This window comes from Balaenoptera acutorostrata, chromosome 2, assembly GCF_949987535.1.
Source record: "Balaenoptera acutorostrata chromosome 2, mBalAcu1.1, whole genome shotgun sequence".
Taxonomy (NCBI): domain Eukaryota; kingdom Metazoa; phylum Chordata; class Mammalia; order Artiodactyla; family Balaenopteridae; genus Balaenoptera; species Balaenoptera acutorostrata.
In genome coordinates this window covers 178,677,662-178,705,184 of record NC_080065.1, presented here as the reverse complement: position 1 = coordinate 178,705,184, position 27,523 = coordinate 178,677,662, and the positions used below count along the sequence as shown (strand labels likewise).

At 52.0% G+C, this 27,523-nt stretch overlaps 1 protein-coding gene across 11 annotated transcripts in view; it reads left to right on the top strand.

The window, feature by feature from the left end:
• DNM2 (dynamin 2) overlaps positions 1–27,523 on the top strand; it is a 91,609-nt gene that overhangs the window by 12,678 nt on the left and 51,408 nt on the right. For all 11 annotated transcript variants that reach the window (XM_057539689.1, XM_057539683.1, XM_057539688.1 and 8 more), the window contains exon 2: positions 19,487–19,560. In XM_057539689.1, the coding sequence (XP_057395672.1) occupies positions 19,487–19,560 (74 nt within the window). The remainder of the gene's footprint in view (positions 1–19,486; positions 19,561–27,523) is intronic.

The window sequence follows — 27,523 nt, the reverse complement described above, 5'->3', positions numbered from 1 at the left end:
GCGGGCTTTCTCTAGTTGCGGCAAGCGGGGGCTACTCTTCGTTGCGGTGCGCGGGCTTCTCGTTACGGTGGCTTCTCTTGTTACAGAGCACGGGCTCTAGGTGAGCAGGCTTCAGTAGTTGCAGCACGCGGGCTCAGTAGTTGGGGTGTGCGGGCTCAGTAGTTATGAATTCCAGGCTCTAGCACAGGCTCAGTAGTAGTGGCACACGGGCTTAGTTGCTCCGCGGCATGTGGGATCTTCCCGGACCAGGGATCGAACCCGTGTCCCCTATTGGCATTGGCAGGCGGATTCTTAACCACTGTGCCACCAGGGAAGTCCGAGTGTTCTTATTAATATAATTGTTTGAATAGGTAGTATGTCCAACATGGAACCAAGTTCAAAAATACCAGAAAGAATGGAGAGAGAGAAGCTTGCTTCCTGTCCTCCTACTCCTACAGCCGTGGCTAACCACCCTCGCTCCTCTCCTGTGTCCTCCCAGTTTCTCAATGCAAGTGGAAGCAAATACGAACGTGTGTGTATCCACTTCCCTCTCCCGCCCAGCTTAACACGCTGTTGTGAACAACGAGATTGTCACTTAACAGTATTTCTTGGAGATCTTAGTGTATCAGAACAGAGAGCATGCTCATTTTTGTGGGTTTTTTCCCCCTACCCTAGAGGTATAAAATTTACATATAGTGAACACACAAAGTTACCACCACAAACAGTATATAGAACACTTTTATCACCCTCCAAAATCCCCCGTGTCCTTTTGCAGTCACCCCCCCCCCCGCCCTGCCCCCGCTGATGGGTTCTCCATTCTATGGTTTTGCCTTTTCCAGAATGTCGTATAAATAGACTCATGCAACCTTTTGAGTCTGGCGTGTTTCATTCTGCATAACACCTTTGAGAGCCGTCCAGGCTGTGTGCCTTGATAGTTTGATCCTTTTTGTTGCTGAGGAGTATTTCATGGTGTGTCTGGATCACTGGCTGTTGAAGTGTTCGCCCACCAAAGGATGCTGACGGATGCTGGGTTGTCTCCAGTTCTGGGTGATTATGATCAATGCTGATACAAACATTTATCTGCACGTTTCTGTGTGCCTTATAACTATGATGCATTTTGAGAGATTTTGAATTAATTAATTTTTTAAAATTTGGCTGTGCCACGCGTCTTGTGGGATCCTAGTTCCCAACCAGGGATTGAACCTGGCCCCAGCAGTGAAAGAGCCAAGTCCTAACCACTGGACCTCCAAGGAATTCCTTGTTCTTCTTTTTCAGAATTGTTTTGGCCGGTCTAGTTTCTTTACCTTTACATGTAAATTTTAGAATCAGCTTGTTGGTTTCTGCAAAAATGATACTTGTGCCTCGGTACATGGAGAGTTTTGCTATTAGTTTTTAAAATTTTTTTAAATAAATTTATTTATTTTTTATTTATTTATTTTTGGCTGCGTTGGATCTTCGTTGCTGTGCGCGGGCTTTCTCTAGTTGTGGCGAGCTGGGGCTACTCTTCATTGTGGTGCACGGGCTTCTCATTGTGGTGGCTTCTTTTGTTGAGGAGCACGGGCTCTAGGTGTGCGGGCCTCACTAGTTGTGGCACGCAGGCTTCTAGAGTGCAGGCTCAGTGGTTGTGGTGCACGGGCTTAGTTGCTCCGCGGCATGTGGGATCTTCCCGGACCAGGGCTTGAACCCGTGTCCCCTCCATTGGCAGGCAGATTCTTAACCACTGCGCCACCAGGGAAGTCCCGCTATTAGTTTCTGTAACCATTATTATTCCCTCTAACATGGGCGCTGACCTGGACCATTGCAGTCACTTCCTGCTAGGTCCTGCACCTTCTGACTCCACTCCCTCCCCACCCCAGGCTGTTCTCCCTACAGTGGTGGGAGGGAGCCTTTGAAGAAGGTGCCCCTCCTCTGCTCAGAAGCCAACATGGCTCCTAGTTCCCTCAGTGTAAAGGCTAAAGTCCTTGGGAGTTCCCTGGTGGCCTAGCGGTTAAGATTCCGGGCTTTCACTGCTGTGGCCTGGGTTCAGTCCCTGGTCAGGGAACTGAGATCCTGCAAGCTGCACGGTGTGGCCAAAAAAGTCCTCATTATCACCCAGAAGGCCCTGCGTGATCTCCTTACCCTCCTCCCCCTGCCCCATCACCTCTCTCCCCTCACCTCCTCCTACTCCTCTCTTTCTTGCTCTGTTCCAGCCACACAGGGCCCCACACTGTTCCTCAAACGTGTTAGACACAGTCCCACCTCAGGACCTTTGCACATGCTGTTGCCTGTGCCTGGAAAGCTCCTTCCCTCCAATAGCCGTGTGGCTCGTGTATCATCTCTATTGGGCCTCTGCTCAAATTGTTTCCTCCTCAAGAGGCCCTCCCTGGCCACCCTGCTAAAATGTCCCCACCTTATTACTCCATCCTTTTGCTCTGCTTATTTTTTCCTGGAAGCACTTGTCACTCCGCGTCCTTGTTCTACCTGTTTATTTGGTTTATTATCCTACCACCCAGTAGTAGGTGAGTGCCCTGATGGCGGGGCCTTGCTCCTAGGTGTGCGCCAGCCCCTTGTACTGTGTCTGGCGTGTATTAGATGCTCTCGAAATCCATTTCCCTTTCTGTGTAAACTCACCCATCTGCGTCTCCATCACTAAGTGGGACCCACTCAGCAAAGGTAGCAGAGCCTGTTTGGTGCCAAGCTCTGACCTCGGCCGCTACTCACCTGGGGCCAGACAGAGCTGGTCACCACTTGGAGTTAGACCAGTTTGTGTGGGCCAGCAGCAGTTCTTTTTTTTTTAATAAATTTATTTGTTTGTTTTTATTTTTGGCTGCGTTGGGTCTTCATTGCTGCACATGGGCTTTCTCTAGTTGTGGCGAGCGGGGGCTACTCTTCGTTGCAGTGCGTGGCCTTCTCATTGTCGTGGCTTCTCTTGTTGCGGAGCATGGGCTCTAGGCGTGCGGGCTTAGTTGTGTAGTTGTGGCTCGCAGGCTTAGTTGCCCTGTGACATGTGGGATCTTCCCGGACCAGGGATCAAGCCCATGTCCCCTGCATTGGCAGGCAGATTCTCAACCACTGCACCACCAGGGAAGTCCCTCAGCAGCAGTTTTTTATCTTAAAGCTTTTTAACATGGACTTTTTCCCTTGTTGGTACATAGGTGGCTCTTGTGCTTTTTGTTCTAAAATAACATCTTTACTGAGATATAATTCACAGACCATAAAAGTCATCCTTTTAAAGTGTACTATCCGGCTGATTTTAGTGTAGAGTTGTGCAGCGATCACCAGTATCCAATTTCAGAACATTTTCATGTCCCCAAAAGAAACTCTGTGCCCATTAGGCAGTCAAGTCACTCCCCACCCCCAGCTCCTGGCAGCCGCTCATCTACTTTCTGTGTGTGAATTTGCCTGCTGTGGACATTTTGTATGAATGAAATCATATGCTCTGTAGCTGTTTGTGTCTGGATGCTTTCACTTTGCATTAATGTGTTCAAGGTTCATCCTTACTGTAGCATCTATCAGAACTTCATTCCTTTTTATGGCTGCATAATATTCCACTCTATGGTTATGCCACCTTATGTTTATCCAGTTCTCACCTGATGGACATTTGGGGTATTTCCACTTTTTGGCTGTTAGGAATAATGCTGCTGTGAACATTTTTGGACAAAGTTTTGTGGGCGCATATGCATTCATTTCTTCTGGGTATGTACCTAGGAGTGGAATTGCTGAGTCATTTGGTAATCCTTGTGTTTAACCTTGAGAAACCCCCAGACAGTTTTCCATAGTGACTGCATCATTTTATGCTCTCACCAGCATTGTAGGAGAGTGCTGGTTTCTCCACATCCTTGTTAACACTTGTTATTATCTGTCTTTTTGAATTCAGCTTCCTAGTGGGTGTGAAGTGGTGTTTTGCTCATTGTGGGTTTTTTTTTTTTTCTTATTTTCCTTATGACTAACGAGGAGCTTTTCATGTGCTTATTGTCCATTTGTATATCTTCTTCGGAGAAATGTCTATTCAAATCCTTTGTCCATTTTTTTAAAATAAATAAATTTATTTATTTATTTATTTATTTATTTATTTATGGCTGTGTTGGGTCTTTGTTGCTGCACGCTGGCTTTCCCTAGTTGCAGTGAGCGGGGGCTACTCTTTGTTGTGGCGCGTGGGCTTCTCATTGCGGGGGCTACTCTTCATTGCGGCACGTGGGCTTCTCATTGCGGTGGCTTCTCTTGTTGCGGAGCACGGGCTCTAGGCACACAGGCTTCAGTAGTTGTGGCACGCGGGCTCAGTAATTGTGTCTCGCGGGCTCCAGAGCGCAGGCTCAGTAGTTGTGGCGCATGGGCCTAGTTGTTCTGCGGCATGTGGTATCTCCCCGGACCAGGGCTTGAACTCGCGTCCCCTGCATTGGCAGGCAGATTCTTAACCCCTGCGCCACCAGGAAGGTCCCCCTTTGTCCATTTTTAAATTGGGTTATTTGTCTTTTCATTTGTTGGTTTGCAAAAGTTCTTTACATCTGGTATCAAGACCAGCCCTTTATGAGATAAATGATTTGCAGATTTTTCTCCCATTATGTGGCTTGTCTTTGCACTTTCTTGTGTCCTTTGAAGCAGAAAAGTTTTAAATTTTGATGAACTCCTGTCTTTGTTTTCTTTTTTCACTTATGCTTTTGGTGTCATATCCAAGAAGCCATTGACCAGTCCATGAAGATTTACTCCTATATTTTCTTTTAAATATTTTGTAGTTTTAGCTCTTACATTGAGGTCTCTGATCCATTTTGAATTAACTTTTATATATGGTGTGGGGTAGAAGTCCAACGTCATACTTTTGCTTGTAGCTATCCAGTTATCCCAGCACCAGTTGTTGAACGTTCTTTACTCATTGAATAGTTTTGGCACCTTGGGTTAAAAATCAGTTGGGGAATTACCTGGCAGTCCAGCGGTTAGAGCTCCACGCTTCCACTGCAGGGGGGCACGGGTTCGATCCCTGCTTGGGGAACTAAGATCCCGTATGCCGCAGCACAGCCAAAAAAATAAAAAAATAAAATAAATCAGTTGGCCATAAATGCAAGAGTATATTTCTGGACTCTCAAATCTATTCCAGTGATGTTTATGTCTACCCACATTCCAGTACCACACAGTCTTCATTTCTGTACCTTTGCAGTAAGTTTTGAAATTGGGTAGTGTGAGTCTTCCAACTGTGTTCTTTTTCAAGCTTGTTTTGGCTATCCTGAGTTCTTTGCATTTCCATATGAATTTTAGGATCAGCTTATCACTTATTGCAAAAAATGCCGTTGAGATTTTGAGGAGGATTGCATTGAATCTCTAGATCAGTTCGGGGAGTACTGCTATCTTCACAGTATTAAGTCTTCCAGGGAGGAGGGATAAATTAGGAGATTGGGATTAACATATACATACTACTATATATAAAATAGATAACTAATAAGGACCTACTATATAGTGCAGGGAACTCTACCCAATGCTCTGTAATGACCTATATGGGAAAAGAATCTAAAAAAAAAGAGCGGATATATGTATATGTATAACTGATTCACTTTGCTGTACACCTGAAACTAACACAACATTTTAAATCAACTATAGTTTAAAAAAAAAAAGTCTTCCAATCTGTGAACACAAGCTGTCTTTTCATTTATTAGGGCTTTAATTTATTTCAACAGTGTTTTTTAGTTTTCAATGTAAACGTTTTGTGCTTCCTTTGTTAAACTTATTTCTAAGTATTTTATTCTTTTCGATGCTATTATAAATGAAATTGTCCCCTTAATTTCATTTTCGCATTGTTCACTGCTGGTATGTAATAATATAACTGATTTTTGTATATTGATCTTGCATCCTGCAACCTTGCTAAATTTATTACCTCTAATTTTTAAAAATGTTGAGAAATCCCAGTTGAGATTTCTATAGACATGATCATGTCATCTGTGAATGGTTTTCCTTCTTCCTTTGGATGCCTTATTTCTTTTTCTCCCTGACTGCTCTGGCTGGACCCTCCAGTACAATGTTGAGTAGAAATAAGGGTGGGCATCCTTGTGTTGTTCCTGATCTTAGAGGGAAAACTTTGAGTGTTTCGCCATTAAGTGTGATGTTAACTGTGGGTTTTGTGTAGATGTCCTTTATCAAGCTGAGAAAGTTCCCTTCTATTCATAATTTGTTGACTGTTTTTATCACGAAAGGGTGTTGGATTTTATCAAATGCTTTTTCTGCATCTGCTGAGATAATCATACAGTTTTGTCACTTACTGTATTAATATGGTGTATTGTATTGATTGATTTTTCCCAATTTTGGACCAACATTGCATTCCTGGAATAAATATCACTTGACTATTGCACATAATTTTTTTTTTTTTACTTGGGTGCGCTGCACGGCTTGTGGGATCTTAGTTCCCTGACGAGGGATTGAACCTGGGCCCCCAGTAGTGAGAACGTGGAGTCCTAACACTGGACCGCCAGGGAATTCCCGTGCATAATTTTTTTTTATGTTGCTGGATTTGGTTTAATAGTTTTTGTTGTTGATTTGTGTGTGTGTGTCTTTGTTCATAAAAGACGATTGATTTGTGGTTTTCTTGTGATATTTTTGTCTGGCTTTGGTATCAGGGTAACGCTGACCTCATAGAATGAGTTAGAAAGTGTCCTGGTTTAGGGGAAGAGTTTGTGAAAGACTGGTATTAATTCTCTCCATGTTTGTTAGAATTTACCAGTGAAGCCACTTGAGCCAGGCTTTTCTTTGTGGGAAGATTTTTTAAAATTAATTAATTAATTAATTATATTTTTGGCTGCGTTGGATCCTTGTTGCTGCGCGTGGGGTTTCTTTTAGTTGCAGTGAGCGGGGGCTACTCTTCGTTGCGGTGCGCGGGCTTCTCATCACGGTGGCTTCTCTTGTTGCGGAGCATGGGCTCCAGGCGCGCAGGCTTCGGTAGTTGTGGCTCGCGGGCTCTAGAGCGCAGCTCAGTAGTTGTGGCTCGCGGGCTCTAGAGCGCAGGCTCAGTAGTTGTGGCACACGGGCTTAGTTGCTCCGCGGCACGTGGTATCTTACCAGACCAGGGCTGGAACCCGGGTTCCCTGCATTGGCAGGCGGATTCTTAACCACTGAGCCACCAGGGAAGCCCTGTGGGAAGATTTTTGATCAGGAATTCAATCTCTTGTTATAGGTCTATTCATTTTTTTTTTGAGTCAGTTTCAGTAGTGTGTGTCTCTCTAGTAGTTTGTCCATTTCATATAGGTTATTTAATTTGTTAGCATAGTATTTCCTTGTAATCCTTTTTATTTCTGTAAGGGCTAGTAATATCCACTTTTTTTATTCTTAGTTTTAGTAATTTGAGTCTTCTCTCTGTTTTTCTTAGCTAATGTAGCTAAAGGTTTGTTAGTTTTGTGGATCTTTTCAAAGGACCAACTTTGATCTTACTGATTTTCTGTATTTTTCTATTCTCTATTTCATTTATTTCCTCTCTGATCTTTATTGTTTTCCCTGTCTGTTCACTGTGGGTTTGGTTTGCTCTTCTTTTTCCAGATTCTTAAGTGGAAGATTAATTTTTGATTTGAAATCTTTCTTTTTTAGAAAAATTTTAAAATTGTTTTTAATTTTAAAAATTTAATAAAGCTTTATTGAGGTATAATTGATATATAAAAATCTGCAATCTCCTTCTTTAATATATAGGAGCTTACACCTGTAAATTTCCCTCTGTACTGCTTTAGTTGTATCCTATAAGATTTGGTATGTTCTACTTTAATTTTCATTCATCTTAAAGTATTTTCTAATTTCCCTTGTGATTTCTTCGTTGACTCATTCGCTGTTTAGGAATGTATTGTTTAATTTCCACATGTTTGTGAATGTCTCAAACTTTCCTTCTGTTACTGTTTTCTAACTTGATTCCATTGTGGTCAGAGAACATACTTTGTATGATTTCATTCAGTCCTTTCACAATTAATCAGTCTTGTTTTATGACCTCAAATATGGCCTATCCTGGAGAGAATGTTCCATGTGCCCTTGATAAGAATGTGTATTCTGCTCTTGCTGGGTGGAGTGCTCTATACATGCCTTTAGGTCTTGTTGGCTTATGGTGGTGTTCACGTTTCTGTTTCCTTGTTGATCTTTTGTCCAGTGTTCTATCCCTTTTTTGTTTTTTTTTTTTTTTTTTTGTCTGCATCATGCGGCTTGTGGGATCTTAGTTCCCTGACTGGGGATTGAACCCAGGCCCCATGCAGTGAAAACGTCGAGTCCTAACCACTGGACCGCCAGGGACGTCCCTATCCATTACTGAAGGTGGGGTATTGATGTCTCCAGCTGTTATTGTTGACTTGGCTGTATTTCCCTTGCCCTGTGCTTTCTTTAGGGCTGTGTAGTATTCCTCAGTCCCACTAAATCCAGTCACTCTCCTGCATGAGTTTTTTTGGTTTGTTTTTGTTTTTTAAGTTGAAGTATAGTTGATTTACAATGTTGTGTTAGTTTCAGGTGTACAGCAAAGTGATTCAGTTATACATATAGTATATATTCTTTTTCAGATTCGTTTCCATTAGAGGTTATTACAAGATATTGAATATAGTTCTCTGTGCTATACTGTAGGTCCTTGTTGTTTATCTGTTTTCTATAGTAGTGTGTGTATGTTAATCCCAAACTCCTAATTTATCCCCCCCACCCTGACCCCTCTATCCTCTTTGGTAACCATAAGATTGTTTTCTGAATGAGCTTTTAGGTTGTTTCCAGTTTTCTCCTCCTGACAGAGCCTCGGGGGTCGACCGGCTTGCACATCTGCTAGGCTCAGGGCTGATCCCTGGAGGGGGGCTGCTGTGTTGGAGATGGAGCGGATTTAAGATCATCTTGTCAGAGACCTTCTGGGGGTGCCAAGGAGGGTCTGTGGTGCCAGGGGGTGACACCCCCCCTCCATCCCCATCACCCTTGTGAACTGTCCTGTGGAACAGGGCCCTACGTGTGCCGGGCATTGGGCTTCATGTGACTTGTCCTAGTCCTGCCAATGACCTGACGGGGTGGGCACTGTTATTAGGTCCATTTTACAGATGGAGAAACTGAGGCCCGGGGAAGTCATGACCTTCACCCAGGTCCCACAGCAAGGCTGTGGCTGAGCTGTCTGGCTGCAGACTGTGCTCTCCAACACCGTGCTCGGCTCACCTGTCTCCACAGGCAGCCGTGACTGGCCGTCCTGCCTTCAGCATTCAGGGCTCCTTTCCATCTTCATTTCCGGATGTGTGGTGTGGTGACTGGGATGGTGCCTGGCAGTAGGGACAGGAACGAGTCCAGCTGGATGGGTGCCTCAATGGTTGGGGAAGGGGGGTGTGCTGTTAGCTGTGAGGCTTTGGTCTGGGTGACCTGACCTCTCTCGCCTCAGTTTCCCCATCTGAGAAACGGCGTGGGTGAGAGTGCCCGTGAGAGTGAAAACAGGGACTTGCGTGCGCAGAGGCCAGCGCAGGGCCTGCATATCATACCCCAGAGATGCCAGCCGGGCTTGCTGTTTGCTCCTCAGCAGGCATTTATTGAGCACTTGCTGTGTGCCAGACACCGGCAGTGAACAAAGCAGACAAGCATCCCTGTCCTCACGGGGCTGACGGTCTGCGGGGGGGACCAGTGAGCAGGAAGGAAGTGTGGAGAGGGTGCAGAGCCCGGCCTGGGGAGGCGGTGAGGGCGGCCTCTCCCAGGAGTTGCCACCGGGCCAGTGTCCGAAGGAAGAGTGGAGGGCGCTCTGGCATGTCTGGTGGCAGAGCAGCCCAGGTGGAGGCCTCAACCAGCAGGGCCTTGAGTTGGGAGAGGAGGGAATGGTAGGGAGCAATGGGGCGCTGGTGCAGGCAGGGCCTTGTGGGCTGCGGGGAGGACCTGATTTTGTCCTGGGGTGTGCGGGAAGCTACAGGTGGGTTTTAAGTGCGTGCGCAGCGTGATCTGACTTGCGGTTTGAAAAGCTCAACCTGGCTGCTGGGCTAAGAACATACGGGGCTGGTGGAGGGAGACAGGGTTTGGGGAGTGTGGCTGTGACCCAGGGGACTTAACCTAAGGATGTTGGGACCGAGCAGGAGAGAAAGGGATGCATCTGGGTCTGTTGAAGGCAGCGCCGACAGGATTTGCTGAGAGGTGGGCCCTAGGAGGTGGGAAATAGACCACCCAGGGAAGGGTGGGAAGCCCGTCCTGTCTCGTGTGACCCTGTGCCCCTGGTCTGCCTTGAGGGTTCCTCACAGTGTGGCACCCCATCACGCTGGCAGAGGCTCTGGGAAGGAGACGGGGTGCGGAGGGGTGCACTTATCCCCAGAGGCCAATGCCCACCCTCTTGCTTGAAGGAAGCCTGCAAGGAGGAAGGTTCTGGAATGCTGGCAGTGGGCTGGGGCGCTGCCTGGCTTTCCTTTCCATGTATTTGCCAACACCCTGCCCCTGCGTTCGGTTGGGCCCCCCTGGGTGGCGACGTACACAGAGCTAGAAATCCACATGTGGCTGACCACCGTCCAGGGGCTGCAGATTCGCGGCGAGCACCCACCACCTCCCCAGCACCTGCGATGTCTCCTCCCTCCTCCAGCACATCCCATCTTACAGGTGAGGACACCGAGCCCGGAACATGAGTGACTTTGCTGCCAAGGTCACACGGCCAACACTGCGCGAGTCAGGCCACCTGCTGCAGTGTAGAGCCGTGAGGAGGTGTCAGAGGGACGCCCGGGAGGGTAGAGTTGAGAGCTCGGCTCCCCCAAAACTGGTGGTTTCCCCATCACCCTTGAAAATGTGGCTTGGCTGACCAGTTGCTTTGGAGCCTCAGTACAAATGGAAAGTTATGAATTAGTGGGAATTCCCTGGTGGTCCAGTGGTTAGGACTCTGTGCTTTCACTGCCCAGGGCCCCCATAAGACACACGGTGTGGCCGGAAGAAAAAAAAAAGTTAAAGTTACAAATTAGTATTTCCCTGTTATAAAAGTTATTTAAAAAGTTATAAAAGACCAAAATCCAAATCACATTGGAGACTATAAGAAACAGAAAGTTTTCCATTCTCACTCCATAGACGACCTCCATGAAGGGCTCAGGGTGTCACCTCCAAACTTACTGTCCCTACACAGGCAGGAAAAAAAATGGAGGACACAAACTGTTCTGCATGTCACACTTTGCTTTCAGCACTACGGCCTGGATTGCTCCCTGGGCCAGTTCCAAGGTTGATTTAGCCAGTTCCCTGCTGATGGACCGCTAGGTTGTTAATGGGTTTCACTCTGGAAAGTACTGCCGCAGGGAGTGGCCGTCCTTGCAAACCCACTCAGGAGAATGAAACCCCGGTGACGTGGGGCAGGAAGGGTCAGAAGAGGACAGTCAGGCCTCTCAGAGGAGGTGACATCTGAGTTGAGTCCTGAGTGACCAGAGGAAGCCAGGATTATGGAAAGGCTCCGGGGAGAAGGTCATTCCAGGCAGAGAACGAGCATGTGCAAAGGCCCTGATGCAGGAATTGCTTTGGCCTGCTTGCTGTACCTTGACCACCAGTGTGGCCAGAGGGAGTGCGCAAAGTGAAGGTGGGGGTGAGGGAAGGGAGGTGATGGGGTGATTGCTCAGGGCCTCGGAAGCCACAGGGAGCACTTTGGCGCAGATGAGGGATGTGATCTGACTCATATTGTGTTGGGTTTTTCTTTGACTGCATGGGGCAAATGGTCTCTTTTGGGCACCATGGTAAGAACTTTTGCAAACCTTCCACTCTACCTTACCTCACTTAACAGATGAGGAAACTGAGGCACAAAGATGTCACCCCACCTGCACAGGTTGTCCAGAAAGGATTCCAGCCGGGGTCTGAAAGGCCCAGAGCCAGGGCTGCTATATGCTGTGGGCCACTTCCTGCTTTTGCTCCTGGCCTGGCTGCCAGATGAGACCACAGAGCAAGTGACACTATGGCTGAGTGCGTGGCGAGCGGCTGTCGAACCTGCAGGATACCTGAGCAGGGAGGAGCCTGCTGGGAATTTTGTGAAGAGTGACACCTGGAAGTGAGATTATGAAAGCCGGCGGGGGCGCCCACAACCTATCCCATCGTCCCATCGCCATCCGAGCCTCAGTCTCCTCATCTGTACAATGGCAGGTTTGGTCCTTCGTCCCACAAGCATTGGTCCCCTGCCTCGTGCCAGGCAGAGGACCCTTTCCCCGTGAGGCTGCCACTCTTCTAATGGGCGGGTAGGTGGGAAGGGATAAACCACAGCCATGTGAACAGATCAGTAAACTAGAAGGTGGCGGTTATGAGTAGAATTGAGAATTGAGCAGGATGGTGGGTGACGGCGGGGAGCTGCTCCATATGAGGGGGTGGGTGCAGGGAGGAGACCGTTTGGCCAGGAGTTGCCAGCTGGCCTTGTGAATGCTGCAGGGAGAGGGTTCCAGGTCTAGGGAGCAGCCCGTGCAAAGGCCCTGAGGCACACTGTGCCTGGTGTGTTTGGAGAACATGGAGGAGGCCAGTGTGGTAGGAACGAAGCGATTGAGGGGAGAAAAGGAGGAGGTGAGGGCAGGGAGGTGACTGGGAAGATCACGCAGGGAGGGTCACGTGGGCCGCAGGGAGGACTTGAGCTTTTTTTTTTTTTTTTCCCTTGGCCAAACTTCATGGCATGCAGGGTCTTAGTTCCCCAGTCAGGGATCAAACCCGTGCCCCCTGCAGTGGAAGTGCGGGGCCTTAACCACTGGACCGCCAGGGAAGTCCTCAGGACTTGGGCTTTTAACCTGAGTGAGGCAGGAGCCCTGGGAGGGCTCTGAACAGAGGGGGCCGTGCCCTGACTTGCGGTGGGCAGCCTGAGAAGCAGCCACTGCACTGGTCCAGGCAAGCGCTGGTGGGCCAGGCCGAAGGCCTTGGATGTGGAGAAAAGTAGGCCCATTCAGGCTCCATTTGGAGGTGGAACCTGCAGGACTTGCCGCTTGGCGGGGTGGGGGATGGGAGATAGGAGGAGCCCCTGGTCTGTGGTCTGAGTCAGGGGCATAATCACCGTACCTGGCCCTTGGGGGGACCACAAGGACACGGTGGCACCTGCCTAGGGACACTGAGTGCAGGCTGGGCTCCAGGTAACCGATGGTTACTGTTGGATGGTATCGAGAGGGGACGTGGACGAGGCAGGGGCCAGGGCAGGGACCAAGGGGGTGTGCACAGGCCGGATGTTGCGGCCTCGGAGACTGAGCGATGATGACCTCTACTTCTGTTCTAGAAAAACTACAGGGGAGTCCCCGCAGGCAGGTGGGTGTGACTGGGGGCTCTGCCTCATTGGTGTCCCACCCAGGTTCCCATCCTGATTCTGCTCCTTCCTTGCTGAGTGGCTTTTGCAGGTCTCGAAACTGAGCCTTAGTCTACCCATCTGTGAAATGGGGGTATTGACCCTGACAGCATTCCTTTGGCGTTGCTAGAGGGTTTACTGAGATGTTACCTAAGATGGGGTTAGAGCTGGGCCGGGTGGGCGGCCAGGGTATGGGCTCTTGTGAGAGCCTGAGAGAGTCGGCCGGACATGACCCTGGGGCATGTGCTCCTGCCCAGGGGCTCTTCCTGTGGCTGGCATTATGTGAGGTCTCCCAGCCCCACTGAGGTTTTGGGTGACCCCTTGAGGAACTGATGAGGAGGAGGGGATCCCAGCCTGGGGCCCTTGCCTGGGCCCTCACAGGCTCTGGCTTCGGGCTGACTCATCCTCTGCCGGCTTTTGTGTTTGTTTTCCCTCTCCTGGGGTTTTGGTCTCCTTTGTTCCTGCATCTCCACCCTCCTGGGGACTGCAAGTCAAAGTGCTCCTGGAGAGGCCTTGTGCTCCATTCAGAAGACAGTAAATAAACAGCCTGGGCTTCTGAGTGGCCCACGGTGCCACCTCCTGTTGCGCCCTTCCCCTCCCTGCCCCCCACTGCCTTTCCCGGAGCCCTCATCACCTGCTAGGGAGAGGCAGCCCATTTTAGAGCCTGGAAACTGAGGCTCCAAGAGGGTGAAGTGACTTTTGCCAGGTTACGTATCCCGGGGGATGGGCGGCATCCTCCCATCCCACAGGTGGCTGGGCCAGTGCCCAGAGAGGACAGAGACCTGTCCAGGGTGGGAGCAGATCTGGGCTTTGAAGCCAGGCCGTCTGGCTCCGGCGTCCATGTTCCTCCTGTCCATTCAACATTTAATGAGCACCTGCTGTATGACAGGCTCTGTTCTAGGTGCTGGAGATCCAGTGGTGACCAGTTTAGGTGAAGAAGTCCCATCCTGACACAGGACTAGACCTCCACTGGAGGCCAAGTTGGTGGTAGTGGGAAGGGGCATGCGTTTGGGAGGGAGAGGTGCAATCCACTGCATCTGCAGAGCCTGAGAGGAAGGCAGAGGGAACAGCCCTTGCAAAGGCTTGGAGGCCAGCAGTGCAGGGAAGAACCCAGAGGCTGGGGCCGGTGGGAGGGGGGGGGCTACGAGGGGGCAGCCCTGGGGGGGGGTGGGATGGGCAGGTGGGGGACCCTGTCAAACCTGGGATTGGTCATGTGACCTCTGCAGGAGGGAGGCTTGGAGGCCCAGGTCTCTGTTTTAGGGGGATAACCACATATAGCCTGGGAGGAGGATGGGTCAGAAGCCTGGGACCAGGGGTGGGCCCAATGGATTAGAGGCCAGGGATGGTGCTGAAATGACCGTAGTTAACACTTATTGAGCACTTACTGTGTACCAGGGAGCAGAATAAACCCCAGATCCTGTTCTGGGGAGCTGACATGGGGGTGGTGAGGGGCAGATAAGTGACATAGAAGGGGTTAGTGCTTTGGAGAAAAATGAGACACAGGAGGAAGATGGGGGGTGGTTGGAGCTGTGAATGAGGGTGGGAGAAATCTCCCTAGGGAGGTGTCGTTTGAGCCAGAGCTGTGGGGCATGAGTCATGGGGGGCCTGTTTGTCTGCTACCTAGCTGCCCTCTGAGGTGAGAGGAGTTTCCCCATTACTAACTAGGAAACTCAGATCAGAGAGGCTGGGAAGCTGACCCAAGGTCACACAGTATGCAGGGCCACCGCGGGGCACAGTGGCCCTTGTAGCAGCTGGGAAGAGAGAGGAGGGGGTGGGCACTTTGAGTCATAGGGAGGGACTTGGTGACCAGTGGAATGTGGGTGGGGTCAGAGAGGAGGAAGCTGATGACTGAGGCTTGAAAGTCGCCTCCTGATAAGTGGACAGTCAGTGTTGCAGGCAGAGCTGCTTGGGGGCGGTGGTTTCCTTCCACCACCCAGGCCACGAGGGCCCCAAGAGTGCTCCCGCTTCTGGGTGCCAGGAAACCCTGTGGGTGGGCCTTACGGCACAGCCGGGCAGGCCCCTCCTTACTGAGCCCCTCGGAGATTTCTGGGGGGCTGCTTTTCAGGGACTGTTGAGGCTGAGGGTGGGTGTTGCAGTCCGGCGGCTTCCGGCTACACAATCGGACGGATCTCAGGGCTCCTGGCACTCCCAGCCTGGCGTTCGAGGTCCCACGCACCTGCCCAGCCTTCAGCCTTCTCCCCCTCAGGCTCTTCCTCCTTCACCCTCCACTTGACCTTCCCACTCACCACCAAGTCCCAGCCCAAGTCGCAGCCTTCCCCGGCGAGGGCCCAGAGCGCTCATCACGCTGGCCCTCGTGTTCCTCTGAGGCTCGCATTGTCCGTTATGTGTGGTGTCACCCTTGTGCTCACGGTGCCTGGGCCCCCTGGACATACCCAGAGCAGTCACAGGACAGCACGTGTCAACACCAGTGGCGGAAAGCCTGGTCCTTGCCGGGGAGATGCCTGTAGCTTCCACGGCAGACATGCAGGCCCAGAGGCCGGGGGCCTTGGTGGTCAGAAGCTCAGACCCCACGGGTTTCAGTCTACACTCCTGCCACCCCTGGTTGCCAAGTGACCGTGGGCAGGCACCCAACCTCTGGGCCTAGTGGCCTAGTGAGCTCCGTAAAATGGTGCTCACAGACCACCTTGTTGGATCTTGTCATGGTTAAATGGGTTAAGTGGCACGGAAAGTTCTCAGCTTTTTGCCTGGCATACAGTGAGTTCTCGACAACTGTTAGCTACTCTTAAAAAATTTTTTTTTTGGAGTCAGTCATCCATGTGGATGATGCAGAATTCAGAGATGTTCCAGAACAGTGCAATGACTCTTCCCCGCCCCCCACCCTAACCCCCTGCAACAGGCCCCAACCACCCTGGGCTCTGTTTTGAGGCTTTTTATTTACTTACAAAACACACTCTTCCACACCTTTTGTTTTCCTCACTTAATACACCCAGAAGGAAGTTCCGTGTCAGGAGATAAAAAGCTCTTTTTTGTTGTTGTTTTTGGGTGTGTGTGTGTGTACACACGTGTGTGTGGCTGCACAGTGAATGGGCCATAATATAATTAGTCTCCCCCGTGGGCTTCAAAGTTCTTTACCTCTGAGCTATTACTGGGAAACTAGTAAGATTATAATGTTTCTGTGGGCAAATTTTAATGGAGTGTTCTCTCTGTGCTTTGTATCTGAGTCTTCGCGAGTGTGTGTTCCTGGACCTCCTGTGCTTGTGACCTTGAGATTGAACTTAGATACGGTAAATTGTCCTAATCTTATATGTACACCTTCATTTTTAAAATAAATGCATGCACTGGTCAGATCAAGATAGAGGGTGTTGTCATCACCCCACAAAGTCCCCTCCTGCCCCTTCTAGTCGGTTCCCCCAGAGGGGACCAACTGCTCTGATTTCTATCAGCAGAAACTAGTTTTGCCTGTTCAAGGTTAGGTCTGCCCTGTGACTCAGCAAGAGAAACAAGGGCATATGTCAACAAAAGGCACGGATAAGAATGTTCATAGCAGCTTTATTTGTAACGGCCCCTGAGCTGGAAAGACAACCCCTCGCTCCCCACCAAAAGCCTCATCAGCTTGCGAGTGGATGCACAGATTGTGGACCGTCCACGCGGTGGCGCACGGGTCAGCAAGGAAAAGGAACCAGCCCTGATCACACACGACAGCGTGGAGGAGCCTCACGGGTGGGACATTGGGGATTCCATTCACCTGCTGCTCCTGTCTTGTTTGGTCACTGACCAAAGCCCTCTTACCCCCATGATGTGTCTTCTTTGTCCCCACCCACAGCGTCTCAGGTGGTTCCCGTCAGGAGGTTGGCACTGGTGTCCCCAGCACCTCCAGGGTGCTCAGTAGGTGTGAGTAATACTTGAGTGAACGAGCTTGTGACCTTGGCCAGGTCACAAGTCCTTGCTGCTCCTCAGTCTTCTTATCTGCCAAATGGGAGAATGGGAGTCACGCTCAGGGTGTCACGCTGCGTGAAGCAGGTGTGAAGTACTCCGAGCAGGGCAGGGTGGCCCACGGGTTCTTCGTCATCCTCAGGAGTGAGGCTTCATGGGTAGCATCCGAGGTGTGGAGGGTTGACCATGCCGCCAGGGGCTGTGGGCTTCATCCCCCGGGGGCTTGTGCGTGCCCTTGGGGCGTTCTTCCCTCTGTTTTGGCCCTTCCCTTCCTGCATGGGTCTTCTCCACCCAACCTGTTCCCCAGTCATCGCTGGCTGTCTCCGCAGCTCTTCTTGACTCTCTCCAGTGTCTGTCGACTGCCCTCTGTGTCCCTGCCATCCCCCAATCCAGCCCGTCATCGCTCGCCTTGACCAGTGCAGTTGCCTCCTGCCTGCCTCTTGGCTCCCACCCTCACCCCTGAAGCTGCCAGAGGGGTCTTTTATTTTATTTATTTTTTATTGTTTTTATTTTTTGGCCATGCCACGTGGCATGTGGGATCTTAGTTCCCCGACCAGGGATTGAACTTGTGTCCCCTGCATTGGAAGTGCAGAGTCTTAACCACTGGACCACCACCAGGGAAGTCCCCAGAGGGGTCTTTTAAAGATACATACCTTTAAAAGCACACAGGGTTATGATCTGACTGTCCCTCAACAGTGACAGCAAGTGGCCTTGCTCTAAGAATGACGACCAGCCTTCTCCCCGTGACCTCCAGCACCACCGTCACCCGACCCCTCTCTGGGGCCATTCACTCGTCCACTCTAGCGCCCCACTCTGCTGCTCGCAGCGGCACCCCCATAGGACCTCCAGAGCCGATCTGCCCCTGGGATGTCCCTCATCTCACAGGCCGACCTGCTGCGTGGTCACTGCCGTGTCCCTGTGCCCGGTCAGAGGAGGCGCTGCATAAGCGTGGTGGGACCGCCCGCCCACAGGCCAATGGGGCGCGACCCTCATAGTGCATGGCGTGCGGTGAGGGCGCGCTTCCTCCCGCATTCCGCCCACTGGGCTAACAGGTTCCCAGGGGTTCCGACACCCAGCCCATGCTGAGAACCAGCAACCTCCTCTGGGGCTCTCGATACAGGTAGGGTGCCCCTGAGACACTGGTTGTCACAGTTCTGGGGAGTGGGGTGGCACCAAGGATGCTTGCCTGTATGAAACACACCTGCCCAGTGTTCTGCACAAATTTCAGATAATCCGAATGTTTATCTGGGTGCACAACTTGTTTAAAATTCCCTGAGCCTAGAACCTTTCTCCATTTTACATGGAACAACAAAGAATCCTTTGCCTGGCTTTGGTGATCTCTGAAAATGTTGCTGCCTCTATGCCTGCCTGGACCCCTGCTCTTTTGCTTTCCTTTTTTTTTTTTGCCGCGCCCATGCGGCTTGCGGGATCTTAGTTCCCCCACCAGGGATCTAACCTGGGCCTTCAACAGTGAAAACGCAGAGTCCTAACCACTGGACTGCCAGGGAATTCCCTTGCTTTCCTTTCTTAATGGTCCAGGGTGGCTCCCGGCTTTCCCACTTTGCATGAATCCAGGTGTATTAGTGTAAGTCAGTGCAGGTAGTGCCTGTGTATTTCCATAATGAAATACATAGCATATATATATTTTTTTATTAAACAGCTTTATTGAGGGATCATTTACATGCTAGGAAATTCACCCATTTCAAATGCAGTGATTTTTAGTAAATGTACAGTAAGTATTAGTAAACAGCACTACAGTCCAGCTTTAGGACATTTCCATCACTCCAGAAAGCTCTCCGCTCTCAGTTTCCCACCCCTGGGGCAACCACTGATCCACTCCCCGCCTCTATCGATTTGTCTTTTTGGGACATGAAACACATCGTGTTTTGTCATTAAATATTTTCCTTTTATTTTAGTCTTTATATCATATGTATGGCATTCTATTACTTTAAAAAATGTAGGTAGGAAATGTACTGATCTGGGGACTTCCCCGGGCAGTCCAGTGGTTAAGACTCCACACTTGCACCGCAGGGGACATGGGTTCGATCCCTGGTCAGGGAACTAAGATCCTGCATGCCACACGGTGTGGCAAAAAAAAAAAAAAGAAATGTACTGATCTCTTTTGGGTCTGGGGGTCCAAATATTTGGCAGGGAAAGGGCTCTTTGGGCATGCTGGGGCCGGAGCATAGCCATCTGGAGGGAAATGGTTCCGTTTGTCGCTAACCTTCAATCCAGCCCCTCCCCCATTCCTCTGTGGCCTCAGGACCCTCCAAGGCCAGAGCGTTCCCTGGTGCCCTGCTGGGGTTGGTGTCTTTGCTGAGATCACCCAGATTGCAAGAGGGGATTGCTCCACTCCGTGTGGCCACACTTCCTGCCCCCTGCAAGCCGGCCTCGTGAGTAATTTTCTGACCCTTTCCCCTCCCACAGGGACTTCCTTCCCCGAGGTTCAGGAATCGTCACTCGGCGGCCTCTCATCCTGCAGCTCATCTTCTCAAAAACAGGTACGACGGGGTGGCTTGTAGCCCAAACAGGAAACGAACGTGGATGCGGTGCCCAGCGGGAGCCAGGGGCCTTCTGATGAGTCTCGGGTCCTAGGCTGCCGTTTGGGTTTGAATTCACTTTTTCCGTGTCGGCAGGGAAGCTGAAGCACCGTTCATTGAGCACCCCCACCCACCCCCAGCATCCTCAGCTGTGACCAGGCCGCCAGGTGCCATATTTCTGGCTCTATCGTAGATGACACGTTTCTGCTGAACACTTGCAAAATCAATAGCAGACACTGTGACATGTCAACCCGAAATGCTTCAGTGCATCTCCCTCTGCAATAAGGACACTCTCTTAACACTCACGGAACCACACCCAAGAAAAGGCATCGTTTCTGCCTGTTATCTTACACCCAGTCCATACCCATGTTGCCAATTGTCCCTCAGATATCTTCCCTGGCTGGTTCTACAGCTGCTCTGATCAGTCCCACACTACCCTTCATTGTCGTGTCTCCTCTTTTCATTAGAGCAGCATCCCCACCGTTTCTTTTTAAACTACAACACTGACTTTTGGGAGAGACCCGGCCTGTTGAATATAGAATGGCCCACATGTAGATTTTTTTCTGTCCTCCCCTCGGCGGCCTCCGTTCTTCCCACACAAGTCTGACATAACATGGGCATGTCTCCCAGCTTGAAACCCACTTGGCTTCCTTGTAAAGCATCTCAGGTCAGAGGCTGGAGGGGGAGAGGGGAGCCGTTGGGGGTGGGGCCTCTCTTCTCTCCAGAGCCCCCAGGGGTCTCCGTGCTGCTTCCCCACTGACCTGGAATGTCAGCCATGGTCCGTTCCGCACTCGGTGTGCCAGCGTCACCACAGGCCACGTTAAACACCTGCGCTCTGGGAAGGCAGCTGACATATTCCCATTTTACAGATTGGGAAACTGAGGTTGAGCAGGTTACCTGCCTTTCACCTGGGATGAGTACCCAGGTGGGGTCAGACCTCAGACTCCACTCTCAGCTGGTTCTAGTCCCTTCATCGCACCTTCATCCTCCGGGCCTTCACCCAATCCGCCTGCAGGAGGGCGGGACAACAGTGAGAGACGGCAGTTGATTGGTCCAGCGCCCGCCAGGGGCGAGCCAATGGGCTGCCTCCTCTGGGTTCAGGTGTCCAGTCAGCTGTGCCAGGAAGGGCAGCGGCAGGGCCGCAGGTTTTCAGATGTCTGCGGGATCAGAGTCACATAGGGCTTGGCCCGTTGGGTTTCTGTTTCACATTCAGTAGGTTGGTGGAGGGTGGAGGGGTGAGAATCTGCATTTTTAATGAGTTCCCAGGTCATGCTGATGCTTTTGGCCCCTGACTACATTGGGAAAACCTCTGCCCTGGTGGGTGGGGGCTGAGAGCTAATACTGCCCAGGTTCAGATCCTGGCTTTGTAGCTTCCTGGCTGTCTGGCCCCTGGGGAGGGACTGCTGCTCACTTGTGTTTCCTGTCTGGACAGTGAAGATAATAATAGTACTGCCTTTGTCGGTTGCCATGAAGACCGTATTATTCAGTACACGTGCAGCCCGTAGAACAGTGCCTGGCATGCTCCAGGCCCTTGCCGAGGGCTGCCATCCCAATGGCTGTGGTTTTGTGCTTGCTGCCAGCCTGTTTGGGGACAGCTTGCTGTTTGGGGAACAGGTTGGCTGGCTTCCTGCAATAGAAGGTCTGTGGCATTGTCGTGGCGGGAGGGCTCCCCCGTCACCTCCCCAGTGGCTGTCACCCAGCAATAATCCAGTGGGCACTTGCTGCATGCCACAAGCTGGTGCAGGGCTGGGGCACAGGGGTGGGCAGGACCAGGGATGCTGCCACCACCTGTCACCTTGCCTCTTGGTACTTCCTTTAGTGCTGAGGGACAGTGTAGGGGGAGACTTGGGTCGAGAGCAGGAGGGAGACACATAGACGTGGCCCTCACCAGATGCGAATATGTGTGGCGGTGGTGGGGTGACTCGGTCCGTCGGTTGGGAGCATCACAGGGCTTCTCGGAGGAAGTGATGTTTGAGCCGAGGCTGACAGGTGCTTTGGGGTGTGTTGCGGGAGGGGAAACTCTCCCTCCTAGCAGAGAGTGGTACGTGTGAACACCGTGAGGCAGTGATGCCCAGTGTGGCCTGCTGGAGGAACTGAAATTCCTTCTGACGGGGGAGAGAGGAGAAGCACGTGACAAGTGACAGCCCTGTGGGAGCACATCTGCCGAGCGCCTGCCCCGGAGGATGCTGAAATCTCCATTCCTGTCACCCCACTTTACAGAGGAGGGAACTGAAGCTTCCAAGCCACTTGCCTGAGGGCACATGGGAGGGCCATCTTGAAAGCCCAGTCTTAAACTCATTCTGGGGGAGTGTGGCCTTAAGCCGAGGTGTGGTTTGACCAGATCCTGTGGCCACTGGTGGAGAAGAGACCACAGGGACCAGCTCTGGGGCAGGGGGACCCAGGAAGTAGGGATGGGGTGGCAGCCGTGAAGATGGAGACATATAGTTGGATCTTGTTGGGCTGGGGCTGGGGGGGTGTGGTGGGGGGAGAGGGGTCCAGGGTGTCCCACGTGGGAGTGCTCCTTGCTGTGTCCCAGCTTGCACACTCTCCCCCCACCCACCATGGCATTCCCAGTCTCTCTCTCGTTCTCTTTTTTTTTTTTTTTTTTTTGCCTGCGTTGGGTCTTCGTTGCTGCACGCGGGCTTTCTCTAGTTGCGGCGAGCGGGCGCTACTCTTTCTTGCGGTGAGCGGGCTTCTCATTGCGGTGGCTTCTCTTGTTGCGGAGCACAGGCTCTAGGCGCACAGGCTTCAGTAGTTGTGGCACGCGGGCTCAGTAGTTGCAGCACGCGGGCTCAGTAGTTGCAGCACGCAGACTCTAGAGCACAGTCTCAGTAGCTGTGGCTCACGGGCTTAGTTGCTCCGCGGCATGTGGGATCTTCCTGGACCAGGGCTCGAACCCGTGTCCCCTGCATGGGCAGGAGTATTCTTAACCACTGCACCACCAGGGAAGTCCCTTCTCAGTCTCTTAATGTCCCAAGCAGATGTGAGCTGGGCCTTGGCCGAATGCCAGGGAGGCAGCGTGAGCACTCCGAGGGTCGCGGCCCTCCCTGAGCTCAGCCTGTTGGGTGCCGCACACGCGGGGTTGCTATGGTCCAGCTGAGAGGGGAAAGCACAGGGGACTGTGGGAGAGTATACCAGATATTGGATCTACTTTGGGCCAGGGGCCCGGGGAGAACATTCTGGGCAGGGCAACAGCTGTGTTGTGAAGCTGTGAGGTGAGGCTGGGGCGGGCCCGGGAGGCAGGCGGCACATCCTGGCAGGTGTGATAACGGGTTCAGGCGTTGGGAACCCGAGTGGCATTCAGGGTGTGGAGAGACCGGCTTAGCCCGGCGGCTGCCTTGTGGAGGAGGGACGGACAGGCGCAGGCGTGCAGGTGGGGAGGCCAGGGAGAGGTGGGCCTGGCGCCAGGTGAGAGGTGTTGGGGCCTGGCCCGGGGCGGTGCTGTGGTGGTGAGGGCAGAGTCTACAGTGATCTCGAGGTGGGGAGTCCAGGTGACGGTCACCAAGGCACCAGGGCTGGGGGTGACACTGATAAGAGGGAGGAAGCTGAGCGCAGTGTGGGACTTGGTGATGGCTGGGGCTTTAGAGCTTTCTAGGGGCTACGCGGGGCTGCACTGCTCCTAGAGATTAAAGTTTTGTTCAGGTGCTTCTCAGGGACAGGACTCCAGAGCCAGGCTGCCACCCCTTCCTATCCACGACGTCGGGCAGGTAGCTTCCCTCTCTGTGCCTCGGCCTCCTCATCTGTAGAATGGGGGGTGGTAGTGGTGTCTCCCTCGTGGCCCTGGCACCCCACGAGTCTGTGGTGTGGCTGTCGCCTCCTGTAGGGTCTGGAGTCCCTGGTACCATAAGTTCCTAATTCTCTGATGTCTGCAGCGCCCAGTGGCGCCCTGCTTCTCCTCGTCCAGGTTGGTCTCAGTGAGCCATTACTTTCAATTGGCTTAGTTTAAAAATTACGTCAGATCGCAGCCACCAGGAAGTTTGGTGGCTCGCGGGGGAACCCTACTCCTCCTTGGGAACCACCCCCGGACCTCGTAAACCCTGGGTGCTGGGGACTGTTCTTGTGTGGAACGTGCGCGAGCCTCCCCTCCCAGCCTTGACCTTGGCCGGTGCTCACAGGAGCCGGAGAGGGGGTGTCAGGGCTTGGCTCTCAGCCTCCTTGAGGCTTCATGGCTCCCACGGGGCCTTGCTGGCCTCTGGGCCCTCACCTCCTCCTGGTGCTACAATCTTCCTCTTCATCCTCAGGACCAGCTCGATTGTTCCCACCTCTGGACCTTCACCCTCACTGTGCGTCCTGCCTGGAACACCCTGCCCCATCCCCCTCCTCCTCCCCTGGGTGAGCCCCCCGCCAAGCCCCCCCCCCCATCACGGCTGCCGTAGTTCTTCTGCAGTGTGCGTTACGAGGCACCGTCCTGTTCTCATATTTTCTTTTTTTATTCCCTTAATACATATTTAGTTATTTATTTATTTGTGCCGGGTCCTAGTTGCGGCACGCGGGATCTTTGTTGCCTCATGCAGGATCTTTGTTGCCGCATGTGGGCTCCTTTAGTTGCAGCATGCGAGATCTTCACTTGCAGCATGCAGGATCTAGTTCCCTGACTAGGGATTGAACCCGGGCCCCCTGCATTGGGAGTGCGGAGGCTTAACCACTGGACCACCAGGGAAGTCCCTTGTATTTTCTTTTTAAAATTAATTAATTATCTATTTATCTATCTATTTATTTATTCTTGGCTGCGTTGGGTCCTTGTTGCTGCGTGTGGGCTTTCTCTACTTGTGATGAGCGGGGGCTACTCTTCGTTGCGGTGCACAGGCTTCTCATTTCGGTGGCTTCTCTTGTGGCGGAGCACGGGCTCAGTAGTTGCGGCACGTGGGCTCTGGGGCATGCAGGCTTCAGTAGTTGTGGCTCGTGGGCTCTAGAGCGCAGGCTCAGTAGTTGTGCCACACGGGTTTAGTTGCTCCGCGGCATGTGGGATCTTCCCGGACCAGGGCTTGAACCCGTGTCCCCTGCATTGTCAGGTGGACTCTTACCACTGCGCCACCAGGGAAGTCCCCTTCATATTTTCTTGATGGTCTCTCTCTCTCTCCCCCTGCCTCAACATCAGTGCCACCAGAGCAGAGCCGCTGACCTGCTTTGTCCATTGCTCTCTCCTGTGCCCAGCATGGGGCCTGGCACACAGTAGGTGCTCCATCATCATGGGGCAGGTGCCTAGCCGTGCTCTTAAGGGCTTCTGCTGTGCCCCTTCTCTCCCGTGGGAGGGTATCCACGACTGTGTATGCAGCACCTTTCCCTGGCCAGCCTGGCCCTGGCAGGGCCTTTTCTATAAAGCCTATAGACCCTGCCATGGTCGGGGTGCGGCCTTGTGTCTCCATAAGGAAACCAAGCTGGGAGCTGGTGAGGGTCAGGTGGGAGCTGGTCAGGATGGCAGCCTGGGACTGTCACCTTCTCCAGTGTGTGTTTTTTCCCACATCAACAGCCAGTTCTCCACTTGTCAGTGGACACTGATCCGGTGTCCTCCAATTTAACTCAGTTCTGACACTCCCTACCTGGAGGCAGCATCACGTCCCACAGGTTAAGGGGTCAGTCCCGCCAGACTGTACCCCCGCACCCGCTTCAGATGCCAATCCCAAGTCCAGGCTGTCACCTGTGCTTCTGACCGCCCAACTCTAGATCAGAGGTTCCTATGCGCCCCTCCTTGGGTTCAATCAATTTTCCAGAGTGGTCCACAGAACTCAGAGAAACATTTTACTCCCCAGATTCCCGGTTCATTATAAAAAGATATGTATAACTCAGGAAGAGCCATATGGAAGAGATGCATAAGGCAAGGTATGGGGAAGGGACAAGGAGCTTCTGCGCCCTGTCCGAGCTCGCCACTCTCTCGGCCCCTGCATCTGCTCACCAACCTGGAAGCTCTCTGCACGCCATCCTCTTGGGGTTTTACGGAGGATGTAGAGAATGGTTGATTAAATCATTCCCATTAGTGCTTGATTCAACCTTCAGCCTGTGTTTCCTCCCCGGAGGTCAAGGGGTGGGACTGAAGTTTCCAACCTTCTAATCGCAGCTGGCTGGTTTCCCTGATAGCCAGCCCCCATCCTTAGGTGCATTCCAAGCCACCTCATTAACATAAACTTAGGTATGACTGAGAGGGGCTTGTTATGAATATCACTCTTATCACTAGAACATTCCAAGGATTTTAGAAGCTCTGTGTCAGAAGTGGAGGGAAGACCAAATACATATTTCTTATTATAAATCGTAATGTCATACCTTCCCAGTGGCCGGTGTGTCCTAGAATGAGAGGTGTTCACGACTTGTCTCAAATCTGGGGGTGGAGGGGTTGAGGACCACACGGACTCGGAGATGCCACATGCTTTGCCCCCTTCCTGGTCAGCTGAAAGCTCTGAAGAGTTCCTCAAGTCTGGATCCCTTCGGTTATGTGGTGCTCAGGGTCTCCCAGGTGTCTCTGAGCCCCCAGTTGTTCCTCCTGGGCTGTGTCGGCCAGACCAGCACGTTTGTTGACAGGTTGGGGAAGGCAGACCCCCATCTCCGCTGCCCGGTGTCGGCCTGGTTGTTCTGCTCTTTGTTGGGTTGAGAATGGAGAAGGAATGGGACGTGCTCCCAGAGGTCAGGACAGAACCCTCACACACACCCCTGAAGCACCGAAACCCCAGGGAGCGTCGGAAGTTGCCCTAAGCCTGGCAGCTGAGCTATCTGCACGCTGTCTCTGGGCCTGGCACTATTTAATTGCTTTATCACATCGCTAACCATGGGCTCTGTGTTGTCCTGTTTCACTGTGGGGAAACTGAGGCGCTCCCACCTCCCTCTCAGCTTCCTGTCACCTCCCCAAGTCATGCTGTGGTGCCTGACTTGCGTTCTCCAGGCCCGAGGGGCTGTTTTTTTAAAAAATTCGTTTTTTTAATGCTTTATCAAGTTTTAGCATTCCGTATTCTTTTTTTTTCTGTATAAATTTATTGATTTTATTTGTTTATTTTTGGTTGCATTGGGTCTTCGTTGCTGCACGCGGGCTTTCTCTAGTTGCGGCGAGCGGGAGCTCCTCTTCATTGCGGGCATATGCTTCTCATTACGGTGGCTTCTTTTGTTTTGGAGCACGGGCTCTAGGCGTGCGGGCTTCAGTAGCTGTGGCACACAGGCTCAGTAGTTGTGGCTTGCGGGCTGTAGAGCACAGGCTCAGTAGTTGTGGCGCACGGGCTTAGTTGTTCCGCGGCATGTGGGATCTTCCCGGACCAGGGCTCAAACCTGTGTCCCCTGCATTGGCAGGTGGATTCTTAACCACTGCGCCACCAGCGAAGCCCCCGTATTCTTAAAGATATCCAGTAAATGCTTTCTTCTTATCACACATCTCTCCTATCTTTTTCTTCTTTCTATATCCTTGATCCTTTTTCTTTTTTCTTTTTTCTTTTTGGGCTGCACCACTCAGCTTATGGGATCTTAGTTCCCCGACCAGGGATTGAACCCGGGCCCCCTGCAGTGGAAGTGCAGAGTCCTAACCACTGGACCCCACTTCACGATTCTTAAGCAATGCCAGTGGGCTCGTGGCCTGGTCTGCCTTTGGGGTAGGGAGGGGGATCTTCTGACCATGCCTTCGTGGGCCTCCATGAGCTCCTTTAAAATGGGAGGCCCCAAAGACCTCATGAGAAACCAGGTTGAGGAACTGTGGCCTCTGTTACGGGGCTGCTTCCTTGTGCCTGGGGGTGGAGGTGGGTGGGCTGACGCCAAGAAGGTGGTGGCGTGTACTTGTCACCTCCCTTCTGAGGGCACCTTTTTTTCCTTTTGGCCGTGCCGAGCGGCATTCAGGATCTTACTTCTCCGACCAGGGATCGAACCCATGCCCCCTGCATTGGGAGCACAGAGTCTTAACCACTGGACCACTGGGGAAGTGCTGAGGGCACCTTCTTGAAGGGCATGCCTGGGG